The 17,533-nt window shown below is 33.9% G+C and overlaps 1 protein-coding gene across 1 annotated transcript in view; it reads left to right on the top strand.

Moving 5' to 3' along the window:
• The window catches only part of LOC126176507 (uncharacterized), a 403,754-nt gene that overhangs the window by 361,586 nt on the left and 24,635 nt on the right, over window positions 1-17,533 (top strand). The window contains exon 17 of the mRNA XM_049923663.1: window positions 14,963-15,130. Within this exon, the coding sequence (XP_049779620.1) occupies window positions 14,963-15,130 (168 nt within the window). The remainder of the gene's footprint in view (window positions 1-14,962; window positions 15,131-17,533) is intronic.

Raw genomic sequence — 17,533 nt, 5'->3', positions numbered from 1 at the left:
TTGATTAAAAACTTCATCACAATCTTCAGCTTTTTAACTCTTATGTTTATTTACAACTTGTTACAATACGGTCTTATGGTTATAATAACATTTCTATGACATGTTCACCTACAGTGAAGTTTGACTTTGACTTTGCAATACGATATTATTTTACCACATTATAAAAGAATTGCTGTATGGTGTAGTGATGTCTAAGCTGGAATTATTACTTCCTTGTTGAACTCAAACTGTACAGGATCCTAAAAGGAGTAAATGAACAATGTGTTGGACAGTAAGCATACCCAGAAGACAATAAAAAAAATCATGTTTTATGAGAAAGATGCGAATAAATATTACAGTAATAAATTACTGTTATAAAAATTACAATAATAAAAACAGTTGTCACTGAAAAGAAGGAAATTAAATTTTTAAGACTACAAGTATAAAACTGCAATGATAACAAATAATTAATAATAATAATAGTAATATTAATAATAATTCAAAATATGGGAATACATTGTAGGAGAAGAAGGAAATAGTGAAATGGAACTAACATTCGAATATTAATGGCTACTTTCTGTTACATTTTAATATAGATGTGTGTTGCATTATTCATAATATTGAGACTTAATGTTGGTTTCATATTATAAGCATAATCAACAGATTATCTTCCAGTGAACTAATATTCATTCACTGTTGTAAATTTCTCTTAACATCTGTATTCTCAGGCTTTCCAGTTGATCAGTCATGTCTTGTCTTTTGCATTTGTAATGTAAACTTGATTATGAATATAATTTTTAATTAACATTTGTCAATGTAATAGTAGTAACACAAACCTGATATTTCTGTCAAATGATATGAAAATCAGAATGTGTACTAAACACACACAGACATGTAGTCACTTTTTAACACTGATGATAATAACCTGTAGAATATTTCACTATCCTTGTTCAAATATAGAAGCTTGGTGCACTGCAAGAATCTCCCTCCCTGCCCATCTGAGTTGGTGTGTTTTTTGTGGCCTGTTGCTCCTGTTTCTGTAGTCCCCTCTGCCTGCATCTGACCTTTTTTTTCTGTCTCATACCCCACCACAGTAGCAGCCCAGACTGTAGCAGAGCATCTGGCACTTAGCTGTCTCTGCACTACAGCTCATTAGAATTCTTGAATTTGTGGCTAAAATAGCAAAAGAAGACCACCTCTTTGGACATTTATCTATTACTAAATACTTAAAAATTTTGGTATAATCAGCATAATTTTAATTTCATAGGACTGATACAAGATATTTTATGGCTTTAATGCTTACTGTTTATTATAGTAATTGGAACTTTTTCTTCCTTTTGATTTATAGTGGTATGCAACCACTGTTTACCTAAGGCATATGATTGTTTAGATTATGTTGTCAGTATCTGTTTTGTTTCTGTAGCATCACTATTTTCTTTTTTAACTTGGACTAAATAAACTGAACATGAACATAACATTTCTGTTGCTTCCAATTAATCATGTTTTCCTGTACCTGGAAGTATGAATGATAATTGATAGTTGCTGTTAAAGTGTAGTACATGAAGGCATTAAGTTAATTTGAAATTAATGGAAAAATATTTTTTTAAATTGATTGTTTTATCATAATTACAGAAATCAGATTTGATTTATAATTCATGATTAAACATATCAGTCCTCATATTCTGACTCTTACATCCCCCCCCCCCTCCCCAAAATCACCCATCACCTAGCATACCAGTTTTAAGAAACAAGTATATGTGCTTGTCTCCTCATCTTCAGAAAAGTATTTAAAATAAAAATAAAATAGGTATGACAGAAGACTGGAAAAATAAGGAAAATAGATTCTAAAGATGTATGAAGCAGCAATAATAATGGTAAATAATGCTCTTAAATCTGTCATAGAGCTGGAATACATATTTGCTTTTCATTCCATGATGAAATAAAGAGAGAGCAGTAACTTTCTGGGCACACTGTTCCTTTTTTTAACTTCTGACACTGCTTATGTTACAGCCCAGAAAGTTTCGTCTACAATGGTATTACATTTCACACAAGTTTTTGTTCGCTGTGAAGGTGTTTTTGTCTTCCATCTGGCTGTGTTAGCAAAGAGTTCCATCTTAGGCCAATAACAAAGACTCGTATCTTCAATGAGGTGACTTTCAAATGCAAGTAGTGCCACTCCTCTGCATAAAGATCTTTCATGTGTAAATGTGTCATTGTTTTCTCATGAAGTAGACAAAGTGAATAGTAATACACTAATGTTGTGACAATAATAATTAGGAAATGTATTCTGTTATTGTTTGTATAGTTGCATCTTCTATTAGATAATTTATTTTACTAGGAATGGGTTACTGTACACTGTGAATGTTGGTTTGTAACATTAACTAAAAGTATAAAGTGTGCTTAAATTATGGAAGCTTAGTATATGTTGTGAAAAGTGATTTCTGGGAAAAAAGTATGGAACTACTGCAGAAAGGTTTAGTATCCTGAAGCTCTTTGTAGAATGGGACCACTTCTGACTGGGCCTACATATTTATTAGGTTGTTTCTTCACTAAAACACAATTATTACAACACATACAGCATATGAAGTTGCCCAAAAGCCACAGGAAAATAATTTTTCTGGTAGTGTACTGTGTAAAACTTGTTAGAAGAAAGTATTTTATTAATTTTACTACTTTATGTATCTACGTTTGAGATCTGTGTCCTGAATCATTCACACTTTGGGCCTTTAATGTCTGTAGTCAAAGTGAAGGCTGTAAGGTGAACCTTGTTGACCTCATTGATCTTTTCAATTAAGTACACTTGGCATACGTAGCAAGCATGTGAGGAACTTGCAACTTGTCAGCTTCAGAGGTACAAGTCCAATGTTCTGTAACTGTAATACAACAGAAATATGTTGTAAGTCTTTTCAGATATTTAAGTTGCCACAAAAATGGCATAAAATGAAGCACTAATAGTTTTTAATTGTCTTTTGTCTCAGCATAATATTGTATCTTGTTACAGAATTTTCTTATTACACACAGAGTTTATTTCTTGCTCACTTCATTTCTCTAATGACACTTATGTATTTGTATAATTATAATTATTCTTGCAGCATAGGTATTGGTTTTCTGTTTTTAGCACTTACTGTGGTTTTTGAACTTTACATTTTAAATTTTTTTAGTTAGAATTAGTGTCAGAACTTAAATAGGTTGTATCTTGACTTGTAACTATATGGACTTTACATCACTTTTTTTCTTTTGGCATAAGTAGAGTAGCCCATTTACAATTAATAGATCTTTTATTGGCCTTTTGGTCTATTGCTGCTTTGTGAAATAATGATTTAAGCAAGAAATATATGAGTACACCTTGAACAATATTAGATAGCTTACAATTACTTGTGGGACTGTGTCTCCCAATGTGCGGAGCTGTCTGACCCTGTTAGAGTGATGTAAATTACGTCCACTTGAGGAACAAGTGTATGTGGGCGTGAGCAGGGCAAATATGAGCATGTGCTTCTATGTGAGACTGGTGGGGCCCCTACTGCACAATCTGGGCTCACGCCTCTGCTCAGAGATGGCTGACGTAGCTGTTACAATGAAAAGACGTTTACTTTATCCAATCAGGAGGTTGTTATCTCGTTATGATGATGTGCTGCCACCAGAGGATTGTTCAGAATCAGGTAACTTTGATTCCCATGACTTTTTTATGTTTCTCTGTGTGAGATATGTTGTGAGTGTACAGATTGGTTATTAGCTAACTGTTGATGAAAATGAAGTTTTATCATCATTTAAAGTCAAATAAATAGGTTTCATTCTTGAACTAGATTAAGTTCAAGTTTAATACTCATAGCATGAAGACATGTATTGAAATGTCGATGCAGTGCTGAACATTATTACTTTGACATAATTAAAAACTCCAAGAGGATGGTACACTGTTTTCATAAACTGAGACCCTACTGGGTCTGTATATATTGTTTCTGACTGAAAATATCTCAGTGCCAAGTGCTACTGGTATTTCCATTTTTTATTTTATAACACATTTGGCAGCTTCTCATACAAAAAATATTGGTTATGAAATATCTTAAATCATTCCACCCAAAAGCCACTGCACATGCATATAAAATGCGCTGTGCTTAAAAATGCATATCACAACAAGAAAATATATGAATAATACTTGGAAACACATCTCTACATACTTTTTATAGTTTTCATTGTTCACCACATCGGACTGGCAGATAGGTTTCTTCGTCTGAATAGCATGTAAACATTATAGTCTTACATGAAAGAAATCCATCTATTTTAGTTCCTTAAAGGGACTGCCTTGTTTATTAATGGACCACTGGCCTCCTGCTGAGGCAGTTGACTGGGAGGGTGGGAGAAGCTCGTGTGTCTGCTACATCTTGTGCTCCAGCAAGAAGAGCTGACTAGTTGGTCTATACATTCACTGCTACATAGAGAAGTGAACTTGATGTCCACATCTGTGTTATTTTGTGTGTGATAATTTTCATGTGAAACTTTACCTACTCTTAGTAGAATAAACAGATTTGATTATATTCTACTGTTTAAACATTAATTTGTCTATATTTAGCTAGTGATATTTGATTAATTGCAAAGTAAAAGATCAGAGTGCAGGTAAGTTTGAACATCTGAGGAAAATAGGTATTAAAGTGGACCTGCTTAGTAGTAATAACACAGTCACCTCGAAGGAGAAAGTACTTTGTAACACGGAAAATTAACACAGAAAGAAAAGAGGAAAGAATAAGCTGAGTTGTAATTAGACAGTTTTACATCCAGAGATATGAAAAGTGAAGTTGTATCAGCAGACCAGGTAAATATTTTGTCTGAAGATAAAAGTGGTTTTTCACATTCACAAGGAATGCCAGGAAGATTTGGGACACCATCTATCCGTCGTGCTATCTCACTGAGTGTTTCAGCTCGCAAAGAGAAGAGCTTCTCAGCAGCAACTATTACATATTCTCCATCTGCCCCATCACACTATCTCCGGACTTATACTAGTAAGTAAATATGGAAAAAATTGTGTCGTAAAATGAAGGAAATATTTCTGTGATTTCATTTCATAATTAATTTGTTCAGTGTTGTAGACTGAAAGAGTGTATTGTTTCATCAGTATTTTAAATAATTTCAAAGGTAGTGTGAGGAAAATGCCCGTAATGAAACTGTGTCAGCTAAATGTAACCCAATATTAACAATGCACCCTACAGGATAGGACAAAAGCACGTACCTAACATTTTCATGACTGGATTCAGGTGTAGTAATGATACAGGCAAGAATTAATAGACTTTTTGCTAAGGGAAATATGGTGAATAAAAAGAAGATAATTTGATGAAATAAAAAAGGTGTTTCGTAGTATTTCTAGAGCTGTTATATTGCTTATTTATTTCTTTTTTGTTTGTTTTTCATTTCTCTTCTAGACGTTTTGCTAACCATCTTTTATTCAGTTCTGGAAGTTCAGTGCTGCAAGTTTGATGAGTTTATCTTTATCTGTGAACCATCCTAATTGGTTTCATCATAGCAGTTAGGTTTAATGAGCATCTTTAGTTATTTGTTTCCATATTTTGTGCCTGTAGTTGCTAATATAACTTATAAAGGGAATTTACTCTTTCTGTATGCAATAAACAAAAATTAAAAGTTACTTTGAGCTGATTCTAGTCATTTATGTCTCATTTGTTATTGGTACTAGTGCTATTGTTATTCAAAGTTCATGTGAATTGTTATTTTTACTTCTTTTCTTATCGCAAGAAAATCTATAAAGATATTAGCCTGAAATTGTGATAGTTCTCCAATCTCTATATAATTGAAAAAAAAACCAGAGAAATGTGATAAGAATATAAGTGACTGACACACATGTGTCATTAGCAATTCAGTTTTCTGCACTCATAATTATGCTGTATGTTGATTCCACATTAACAAAAGAGTGTAGCTATGTGACATGCTGTCATCAGTATGATTTCTTGTGTTACTATCTTAATTTTGGTGTCCATTTCCACACAGAACATAGAATCTTTGCATTATTTGTAAAAATGAAATAGTCTTGCAATGAAAGCACTATGGTTCTTCAATAAGACACAGTCCTATTGACAGTTGCATGAAATTTACATTTTCTTAACTGAGCTCACCTTACACAACAAGTTATTAGGAGGCATACAGTTTAAAATAGAATCAAATCCATGTTAAAGTCATTTGGAGCCATAGATATGCATATAAAAAATTGATCATCAAAGGAGACATTCGTAGAAGCTCATCTGATGTTTTCTATTTCCATTCTTTCTCATGTGATCTAATATTAGGAATTGCTTGTCTTTTCTTTCCCAAATTGTTCTGCATCTTCTAATAAAACAACACATGAAACAAAACCAGAGTTTTGCTTTATTACTTCATTTTAACTTTACCCAACACACCATTTTTATAAGAGCAATAGTTGGGAATTTCCATATAAGTTAGAAAAATAGTTAGGCTTCATTCTTTAGTGCTCTTTAAATTTTCTCCCATTATACAAAATGTCATTTATGACTAGCAGAAAAACGGGTTGCCCTTCTTAAAGGAGGTGTTGAATTGCATACAGGAACAATGAAAAAGGTTAAAATGTTTAAGCTTTCAGATAAAATTCTTCCTCCAAAGTAGAAAACTCACACACATCTGAGCTGGACCCCAGCACCAGGAGGCAATGGACATGTGTGTGGGAACTGTGCTTGTGTAAATGTGTGTGTGTTTTCTACTTCAGAAGGAGGAATGTGTCCAAAAGTTCGAATATTTTAGCAGTCTTTTTCACTGTATCTCAATTCCTCCTCTGTTTGGTGAATAGCAATCTATCCTTTCCTTTACATTGTTTGATGTTGCTCATTTTGAAGCAAACTTCTCAGTGAGATGTTATTCTTCCAATACTGCAGTAAGAGTGATCTGGAAGGTATATAAACTCAGAATTATTTGTTCATATAGCAGTATGAGGGAAAATATCAAACTATAAATTTACTATAGTAATGGAAATTCCATGATAAAAATGAGGAAAAACAGTTATTTACCTGCAAGTAATTGATGAGTGGCACATGTGACACCCATTAAACTGCTCAGGAAAAAAATTGTGTGTCTGTGTACTTAGAGCAAGAAGACCTTCAAGTTTCCATTTTAGGTGTAATCCTATTTTTCTGTTTTTATTTTGTGTAAATGATATACATTTAAATGTAATTTCCCAATGAATTTTATTTGCAAATGATTCCTATGTACTCTCTGAGCGATACCACGGAATGAATTCTCCACTGTACTAAACAGCTTAAAACAGTGGTTTGATTTATACAGGTTAAAATTAAACATGGCAGAGACACAACTAACACAGTTGAAAACTAAACAATCAAAATAAAATAACTTTCAAATTACCTGTAAAAATGAGGATCTTAAGGGTGCAAAGTATATCAAAATCATGGAAATATTTCTAGATAAACATCCTATAGTCGACCTCGCATATAAACTTCTTGGCAAACACATTAAACAGTCTTGCATTCACAATGGCATTACTATCCTATGCAAGTGAGAGAGGCACTAGAAAACTGCTTTTCACTGCTGCTTTGAGGCTGTTTTAAGGAATAAGCTTTTGGAGGAATGGAAATAATGCAAATACAATGTTATTGATACAAAATACTATTATTGGCAATATATATCATATTAAACCTAGGCATTTGTGCTGATCACTGTTTGGGAATCTAAATATTTTATCTATTCTACATATTTATGTCTTTGAACTGTATATCTTTATGCATAAATATTCAGAATTGTTTATGGAAAACCACTTTCAACATTAATATGATACTAGAAACAAAGAAAAAATCATATTCCTCCTCTCACAGATAAAAACTCTGTTCCCAGACTCCTCAGTATATTGTTATGAAAATTTGTATTAATTAAAAAAAAAGCTCTCACATTGTGGAACTAGGTTTGCTGAAAAGAAAATTATCTCTACATGTTTATTCTGCAAATCACTGTGAAGAGCATTGTTGAGGGCACTTCCCAATGGAATAGGTGCTAGGGCTTCTTTCCATTTTATTACTGTATGGAACATGGGAAGAATAATTGCATAATTACCTTGTGCATGCTGTAATAAGTCTGCTCTTTGATTCACAATTCCTTTGGGAGCAATATGTAGGGAATTGTAATATAATCTTAAATGTCGCACTTGAAGATGCTTCTTGAAATTTTTTAAGTAGACTTTCATGCGATAATTTTCATCTATCTTCAGGCATCTGCCAGTTCAATTTTTCTGGTATCTCCATGATGCTCTCTCATGGTTCAAACAAACCTGAGACCATTTGTTCTGACCTTTTCGAATGCCCTCAGTATTCGTTGGTAGTCTTGTTTCATTCTGGTCCCACACCCTGGAGCAGTATTCTGGGATGGTTGTACAAGTCTTCTGTAAGCAATCTCCTTAGTAGACTGACTGAATTTTCTTAGTATCCTACCAATGAACTGAAGTCTGCCACTTACTTTACCTATGACTGAACCTGTGTGATCATTCCATTTTATATACATACAAGTTGTTACACCCAGCTGCAAGTATGAACAGACTAATTATGTTTGTGTCTCACTGATATTGTAGTCATAGGCAACTGCATTTTTTGTTTTGTGACATCCACAGTTTTATATTTTTGAGCATTTGAAACAAGTTTCCAGTCTTGGCATCACTCCGAACTATTATAACACCTGACTGAATATTGGTGCAGATTTTTTCAGGCAGAATTTCATTATCTAATTGCATCATGTGCAAAACATCTGAGGTTACTGTTAATATTATCAACCAGGTTGTTAGTATGTGGCACGTACAGCAATGGTCCCACCACAACCCTGGGGCACATGTGAAGTTACTCCTACATCTGTCGATGATTCTCTATCCAAGACAACAAGATAAATCTTCTCTACCAATAAATCCTCATTCAGTCACAAATTTTGCTTGATATCCCATAATATCATACTTTTTATAATAAGTGTAGGTGTGGTCCTGACAAGAGAACATTCCAAAGTGTCAGTAAAGTAGATTGGTGAAACTTCATGGGTGTGTCCTCAGGTATGATGTTCTAAACGGTTCTTTCACACTGACTGCTGCGGGAATCTAACAACAATACAGATATATTCCCTCACTGGGAAAGAAAACATCTTCCAAATATCTTTCATGAAACATCTGGTAATCACAAAGGGCTTGATGGCACAGGTACAGCCAAGGAATATATACAGCTTTCAGTGTTGAAAGAGCTTTGTGAGAAGAATTTCAGATCTAGTTCTGTTGAATGATTATGATTTCAATCTCCACTTGAGAAACAGTACGATCATGCTGCAGTCACTAGTACATGATCAATCCTCTTTGTCAAGGCATACCAGTTTACTGAAAGATGCCTGATACAAGTCAGGGTATTTAGAGGCTCACCCATGACAATTTGAAATCCTGCTAAATTTTGTTTGTCGTCGTCTTCTGTGTCATGTATATTATGTGAAGAAATTTTGTTCATTTTTATGTGCAAGGTATAAAAAAGTCGTGTTTTAAACATTTCCTTACATATTATCTGTATTGTAACTACTTTTTAACATAATAATGAGTTTTAATCAACAAAATATACATATGTGAAACGATAAACTAAAAAACAGAAAAAGCCATGAATGTAAGACATAAAACAACAATTTAAAACATTAAACAAATATAAGTAAAATAAGTAATGAGAATAGTAATGAATGTTTAGATATTTTAATTAGATATGTTGAAAATACTCTCACAGTGCATTGTGTACAGCTTATTTTCCTTCAAGTCTCAGCTGCTGGAGATGGTGGTCACATGTGTGTGATGTGTATACTTGTTGTGTGAATGAATGAATGTGTTTCCTTTTCTTATGAAGGCTATGGTATAAAGCTTTTTAGTTGTGCTGTCTGCAACTTACTGTGTCATCTCTACAGTAAGTAGCAATCTATCTCTTCCTTATATTGCTAATATTCAACCTAGAGTCTCTATTGTTTGATTTTATTTTAATTTCCAAAAATGGTTTTTCATAAACCAGCTTTATTGCACAGGGATGTGTGTAGCTTGAAAGCTTCTTTAATTTATGTTGTAACAAAAGTTTTCATTTTTCAAATGAATTAATGGTGGAGGGCTATTTTGCAAAATTTCAAATTATTACAAATGTTGGCTATACAGTTTTCAAGAACATTAATTACATATCAACTTTTATATGAAAAACATTTTTTATATATCATCATTTTGAAGACATTGCCTCTAAATCTAAAATGCCAAATTTCTTTTCAGGGTGTGTTTTACCCCTTAAAAGTGAAATTAGGCAAAAAAAAAAAAAAATACATATTGCACTATTTTGTCCCCTCTGCACATCTGCCAAGTTTCATCAAGATTATTTATTAACTCTGAAGAATGTTCCCTTGTGAGTCAAATCCTTTTCAGTAGTCAACAAATCCTGTCTCTTCATGACTGCCTAGATCTAAGGCTTTCAGGATGGTATGTGAGGAAAGTGTAAATTGGGTTTCACATGACCATTGTTTTTGGAATCATGCTGGTTGATATGAAAGAAGTCATTTTTTTGAGATACCTCATTACATTTGAGCTCAGAATGTGTCCCAAGACAGATGTCAAGGATACTGGATGGTAATTTTATGGATCATAACTGCTCACATTCTCATAGGCAGATGTTCTCTCTGCTTCCTACTGGGCACAGTTTTTTGTTTGTGGATCTACAGTATGTTATGGTTGAAAGACTGGCTTACTTAGCAGTAAATTTTGTGTAGGATCTGACAGGAATCCACCAGACCTGGGAGCTTTGTTTAGGTTTATAATATCATTTGTTTCTCAGTACTGGTAACACTAATATCTATTTTACTCATTTATACAGTGGTGTGACAATTACATTGGGTCAATACTCCTTTGAACAGAGTTCAGTATTTCTGCCTTTACTTTGCTAACCTCAGTTTCAGTTCCTATGTCATTCACTAGTGTCTGGACACTAACGTGGATGCCACTAACAGCCTTTAAGTATGACCAGAATTTCCTTGGGGATTTTTGGGAGATCTTTTGATAAATTCTGCTGTGGTAGTTGTTGAAGGCTTCATGCATTGCCCACTTGACTGCCAAACATGTTTCATTCACATCTCTCTTATCTATAGCTTTTTGCTTTGTTTTTACATATTAGTCTAAGTTGCTATAGAAATTTATTATAGTTAGTGTATACCATTTAGTGTCCCTCCCATCATGAATGTTCTACTAGTTACATATCTATCCACTGCAAGATCAACTATTCTTTTAATGTTGAGCCATGGTTCTTCTACTTGCTCCTGTCAACAGCTAAGTGTTTCAAATTTTTCAATGAGTTATGACACTACATCTTCTTTATCTAGTTTGCTAAACTTATAAACCTTTCTATGTTGTTTAGCTATTCTTCATCCTTTAGTAATCATTCTTGCTACAACTGCCTCATGGTCACTGATAACAGTTCCAGTGTGGACATTCTCAAAGGGGTCAGGTCTGTTTGTTGCCACTCTATCCAATATATCTCCATCATAAGTGTGATTCTGAACTTCCTGTTCTAGATGATTTTCAGAGAAGACACTTAGTATTGTTCCACAAGTGTCTTGCCCATCACTTACAGATCTGTAAATATCCTAAGTGATTGTTGGGTGATTAACATCTCCTCCAATGCTAATGGTGTCTTTGCGGGACATACATGCTAACAAACTGATGTTTTCTTTAAAGTTGTCAGTTACATCTGGCATTGAGCCTGGTGGTTGATAGGAAGATCAGCTTGCAAGTCCACTCCCAAACTTGTGCAAAAATTTTGTTATTCAGTCACAGAATCTTTAGATGATAACAATAGACCTATCTTTGTAGAGTAGAGTAATAAAATTGTGCTCATGGTTGTAAAGTGATATTGGTTTAGTTTTCTTGCTCTGTGTATGTCTCTCAATTATGTTATTCATTTGGTGAGTCTCGTTTACATTAAATCAATGATTTATGTGTGTACGTAATGTGATAAAAGATAACTGATTCTGATTCTCTCTCAGCTGCACTCCAATTGTAGTACTGATTTTTTAACATATTGTGGTTCTATATTGTTTGCTTTGTTCCTCTATTAGTGATGCTCTTCATGATTTTTTCCTAATTTGTGGGAGCTAGTGCATACATGTAACTTCAATAACAATAAGTTGTCGACGCACGCTGCAGAAGCATGTTCATTATAGCTGCATCTGTATGGTAATGTATATTTTTCACTCATCCCAATTCCATGAGGATTACCCATCACAATGAGATCTATTGAATGCAATATGTGTACAAGTGAATTCACTTGAACTAAGAATGCTATACATCTAAATTCACACTCCAAAAGCCACCTTAAGGTGAGTGATGGTGGGTACTTTTAGTACCACTATAATTTCACCCGTTTCTTACTCCATTTGTGAATATTGCATAGAAGGGATGACTTTCAGTAAGCCACCATATGATCTATGATTTTCCAGATTCCCCATCATGGTCATTTTGTGAGATATAGGGGAGAGAGCAATGTGTTGCCTGACTTTTGTAGGTAGTCTGTTCTTGGACTTTTTTTAGCAGTAAACCTCTCTGTGATGCACTACACTTCTCTTGTAGCGTTTGAGAAATATCTCCATAACACTTCTGGACTTACTAAACATGTCTCTGATGAATCATACAATATATTTCTGGATTTTCTTTATTTCCTCTATTAATCTTACCAAATAAGGATGTCAGACTGACAACCAAGACTCAAGAATTGGGCACTGAAGATTTTTATAAGTTTCTTCCTTCATAAATGAATTATGTTTCCTTAGAATTTTTCTAATTGGGCTCAGTCCAGTATCTGGTCCTCCTAAAAATAGTTTTACATGGCTGGTCCACTTTAGGTCAATTTGGACAGTTACTCCCATATATTTTACAGTCATTACTGTCATCACTAGTGTTATTATCTAGCAATTATTAGTCCTTTCTTGTTTTTTATGCACATTATGCATCATTTATTTAGACTGAGTGTAAAGAGCCAGTCTCATCTGCAGATCTTCCTACATTTTGCTACAGTTTTCTGGCATATGTACTCAAAATTAACAGTATGAACTTTATTATAGGTCAACAAAATATTTAACATAGATTAACAAAATATTTAATTTAACAAATGACATTTGACAAAGAGAAAGCAGCTAAAAAATACTTCTTTGTTTGTTGGTATTTCATAGAATGCAGTAGAGCTTTTTCATTGACCTGAAATATAGTTCAGTCTTTCATCTTGCTCTTACTTTTCATTTAACATTTTAAAATAAATTAAATGCCATAAATATCTCCATAAGCAGTGCAAGAACATGTAATAATTGCTGGAAGTGCAGTTGTTAGGACAGGACTACTCAAAATGAAAATAAATAAGTAAATAAATAAATGAAATGTAATTTTGAGTTGTTATGAATCTCAGCTTGTTGGACTATAATGCTGTTTCTAACTGAGACAGAATGGTCTTGTTGCATCTGTTGACTTTGTGACAGCTTGCATCTGAACCTTTTTTTGTGGCAGCTGGGTTGCCTTATTACGTTTCAGGAACTGCTAAGAGTTTTTGTCTGTTACGTCAGCACTGCTTTGATAGAAGTAGTCATTGCAGAAGATGCTGTCATTGGCTAGGATGCCTCTGGCTGTGGAAGTACGTGTAGCTGATAACCCTGTTTGCAAATAATATCAAATATATGACAACTGAATGTCGACATGTTCTCAAGCATTCATTTTCAGAAGCAGTCTTTAATGCCAATACTTGAACATTCAAGATGTAGTGAGTTGATAAATTCTTTATATTTTTTGATGTACATTAAGAAATCGTACTACAATGCTGATAATGCCTGTTAACAACCTGTAATTATCTAACTGTAATAATAGTTATTGTGCAAATTTTAACCATTTGGATGTTCTTTTTGTTTCCGTAACTACTTCATCTAACATAATACTACTTGATTTTTCCATTGCCAAATGCAATGCTTTTTAATGGATTAAGTTTCATTTCATAAAGCACCAGAGCTTAGCCATTAATTTAAAATTTTCAAATACATTTCTCAATTTTTAAATTTTATTTTTGTGTGTTGAGATGGTGGTATTTATTTCTTCCACTGAAAACTCTGCAGATGAGAATAATTCTTCTGCATCTCAAAGGGGAATTATAGCTACTATAGAGAGAATGTCTGCAATTGAATTTACAATGAACTGTGTGGTGCACGGTTCAGATCAAGTGTGAATAAGTAAGAGATAAATAATATTAGTATTAGTAGTAGCAGTAGTAATAGTAGTAGTTGTTGTAATGTTATTTTTTATTAGCTGGCAAATATCAAGATTTAATTTTTAAAATGAGTTTCCTTAAGAACTCTTTATATGTAATTAGGAAGAGGGGGAAGTGCAAGTTCCAATTTACTCTATCTTAGGAGCCTGAATGTGCCACTTTGAGGGGATGCTAAGTATGTTGGCATAACGCTTTTAAAATCGATTGTGAACACCAAAATGGTACATTTTTCAACTTTCAAAATAAGATTGGAAAATGCTCTTTATGCCCTTTAATTCAAAGCTCAGTCCAACTAATAAGAATAATCTGTATGCATTTACTATCAGATGAGACATAGTGACAGGGATAAATATCAGTGCATGGTTATTATAGGAGTTTCAAATATTTGTTGAAGCACCTGCATAAAAATTAACTAAATGCCAAAGTGTATTTGGAGCAAATAGTTTTAAGAAGATACTCAGGACCCCTGTATGGCTAGGGCAATATGGAGCATTATGAATTATTATCAGCTGTAGCATTGATGATAAATATGATATCTATGGCACTGCATTGACACAAGCATTTGTGTGAAGAATACAAATTGAAATATGAATAATAGCTTCACTTTGAAATTATTATTTTTTTAAAATTTTTTTTATTGGTTAGAAACATGTGTGTGGTTCGAAAGCTAAATTTGAACTTTATGCTTTCAGAGAAAGCATCATCAGCCACCCCAGAACTGAAGAAACCTTGTAGCTTGCCACCTCCCACAACTAGGCCACCACCACCTGTGGAACAACGTTCGTCAGCATTCCAGAGACCTTTGCCTCCCACACCTGAGGGAAAGAAATTTCAGCTACCCAGTCCTGACAAAAGTCACAGTGAGTTATTGTGTTGGTGCTATCATATCATAGTCACATATTTTAATTAAACTTATTTTTTTCATTCTGTGAAAAAGAATAAGATTGTTCATATGCCATTTTTGTCTCCGTTTTTGCTGTTCGTAGTTGAACTGATAAAAGAACTGGAATGTGATATTTGAGTTTGAGTTTCAAGGACCAAAATATTATTACACAGGTGTGTAAAGGTATTGTAAGAAAGGATAAGTTATTCAAAATATGCATTAAGAATGAGGAATTGGAGAAAAATGTTTTAACTGAAATAGTGAACAATTCTTAGTGTCACTGATGTGTCACTGATGAAAGGTGGGGAGATGAAATTAGAAAATGTGAGTTGTCCCTGCATGTTTTCTAATGTCATCTACCATCTTCCATTGGGCTGCTGCCTCAGCCTTTTTATTACCTGTTAGAATTCGTGAAAGAACTCCACTGAGTCATATACAATCCACTTGCACATCTATGAGTGTGTGTATAAGCAGGGAAATGACAGTCAAAAAAATATTAATGCATTTTCATTTTCTCTGTTCAAGAAGCTGTATTTTTGTGTTAAACAAAATAATTTGGATCTGAATAAATATTATGTAAACATAGTAATATTTTGACATACATTATGTAGGTATAAGGTATTAATGATGGAAATACAACAAACAAATTATTCAAGAAAGGAGTGAACTTATATGTGTTTCAAATGTATAGTTTTCACCATTTCCACTCATATAGTTGCTACAAGACCATGAAGGCTGATAGAGTCATTCCATTCTGAAATTTATATTACTACTACAGAATATTGCGAAAACTGTCCATATACTTGGACTCATAGCCAAGTTTATTATAATTCCTTCTGAATCACTTGTTATTGTTTGTTAGTACTATTGTGAAAAAAAAATTGCACTCCCCTCTCTCTCTAGTATGGGATGAGATGCACTTGGCTTTGTAGTGGCAACAACAGACAAGGTAGCACATATTAGTGGATTGAGGAAGGGGGGGGGGGGGGGGGGGTGCGGGGGAGAGGCGGTTGACTAACTAGAAGAGACCATAGATACCAGATTTAACATTTGTACAAAGTTGTAGCCAGTTTACCAATCACTACAATAAGGGGCTTTGCCATCAGAAATGCAGCGTTTTCCTGATGCCAGCGTTTGTTGTAGAGCGATTGATTGTGCTTTGATTATCCTGGCATTGTAGCATGACTGGCCCAGTCAGAGCCAGGGACTGGGATAACATAGATACATTGCCACTTTTATGTTCCATAGATTATTAGTATGATTAATTATAATGATATGGCATGAGTTACTTTATATCCCTATTACACATTCTCAAACTGACCATTTACAAGTTGAGTGACATATACATGGTGTCCTATTAATCTTGACCACACAGAATAACTTTTTTTCCAGAAGTAAAATAAAAAGGCATCAAGCAAACGTTGTTTATCTAACATGGGGATATTAACCAGCATGATTGTCTTACTTGTAACTTTGTTCATTATGAAGGTGTGAGCAGCAGTACATCTTTTTTAAATAACACCATATATTTTTTCCCAGTAATCCACTTCCTCTCCTCAAGACCTGTTTGGGAACATATCACTCACAGAGTACCATTCACATAAACATAATGCTATTAAAAATGTAACACAAAACTGACTGTGATTCTCCAGCTCTGTCATCGTGATTACTGTTTTCTAACGCAATGTGCAGTTCATTTCTTTCTATCTTTTTTTTTTTAATAACTTTGAGTAACTTTTGAAGTGTATGATTACTGCAGGGTCTTTAATTGTTCATTTTAACAGATACATTTTCCTTTCCTTTCACAAGTTATTTTAAAACCTCTAGTGATCTGTGGTTTCTTACAAGGCTGTTTAATGTCATTTCTGATTAGTTTAGAGGAAAACTATTTTCAAATAATGATATGAATCTATCATGGAATAGATTACATTTTATTCTGGCATTTTTATCATTATAAATTTCGTCTCAGGCTGTCTGTTGCAAAATATTCTTAAGAAATGTTTGTCCTGCATTCCTTAACTATTCTAACTTATTTCCACTGAGAGGGTCTATACTGTAAAGCACCATCTTGTTTGTCCTTACTAACTGTGTCTCACGATCAGACAGAACACTTATTACTGGGTGTACAGTCGTTTTCATGATTTACATAGCATAGGAATCAGGGCAGTAAATGAGCCTCTTCCATGGCATTGCAGATTATGTTCAACGGGTAGGAAAATAGCGGAACAGGAAGGGAAGATTAGAGCCCTTCAGGCTGAACTGGATAGTGCTAGGGAGAAACTGATGAGGTAAAGTGGGGGAGAAGTGTGAAGACAGGCGGAAAGTGGTGCAAGGAACAGGGGCGACAGAAGGAGAACAGTATCTGACAGTTGCATCATTG

The sequence above is a fragment of the Schistocerca cancellata genome, chromosome 3, assembly GCF_023864275.1.
Source record: "Schistocerca cancellata isolate TAMUIC-IGC-003103 chromosome 3, iqSchCanc2.1, whole genome shotgun sequence".
Lineage (NCBI taxonomy): Eukaryota > Metazoa > Arthropoda > Insecta > Orthoptera > Acrididae > Schistocerca > Schistocerca cancellata.
The sequence above is the reverse complement of the archived record's forward strand: the minus strand, read 5'-3'. Positions and strand labels throughout refer to the sequence as shown.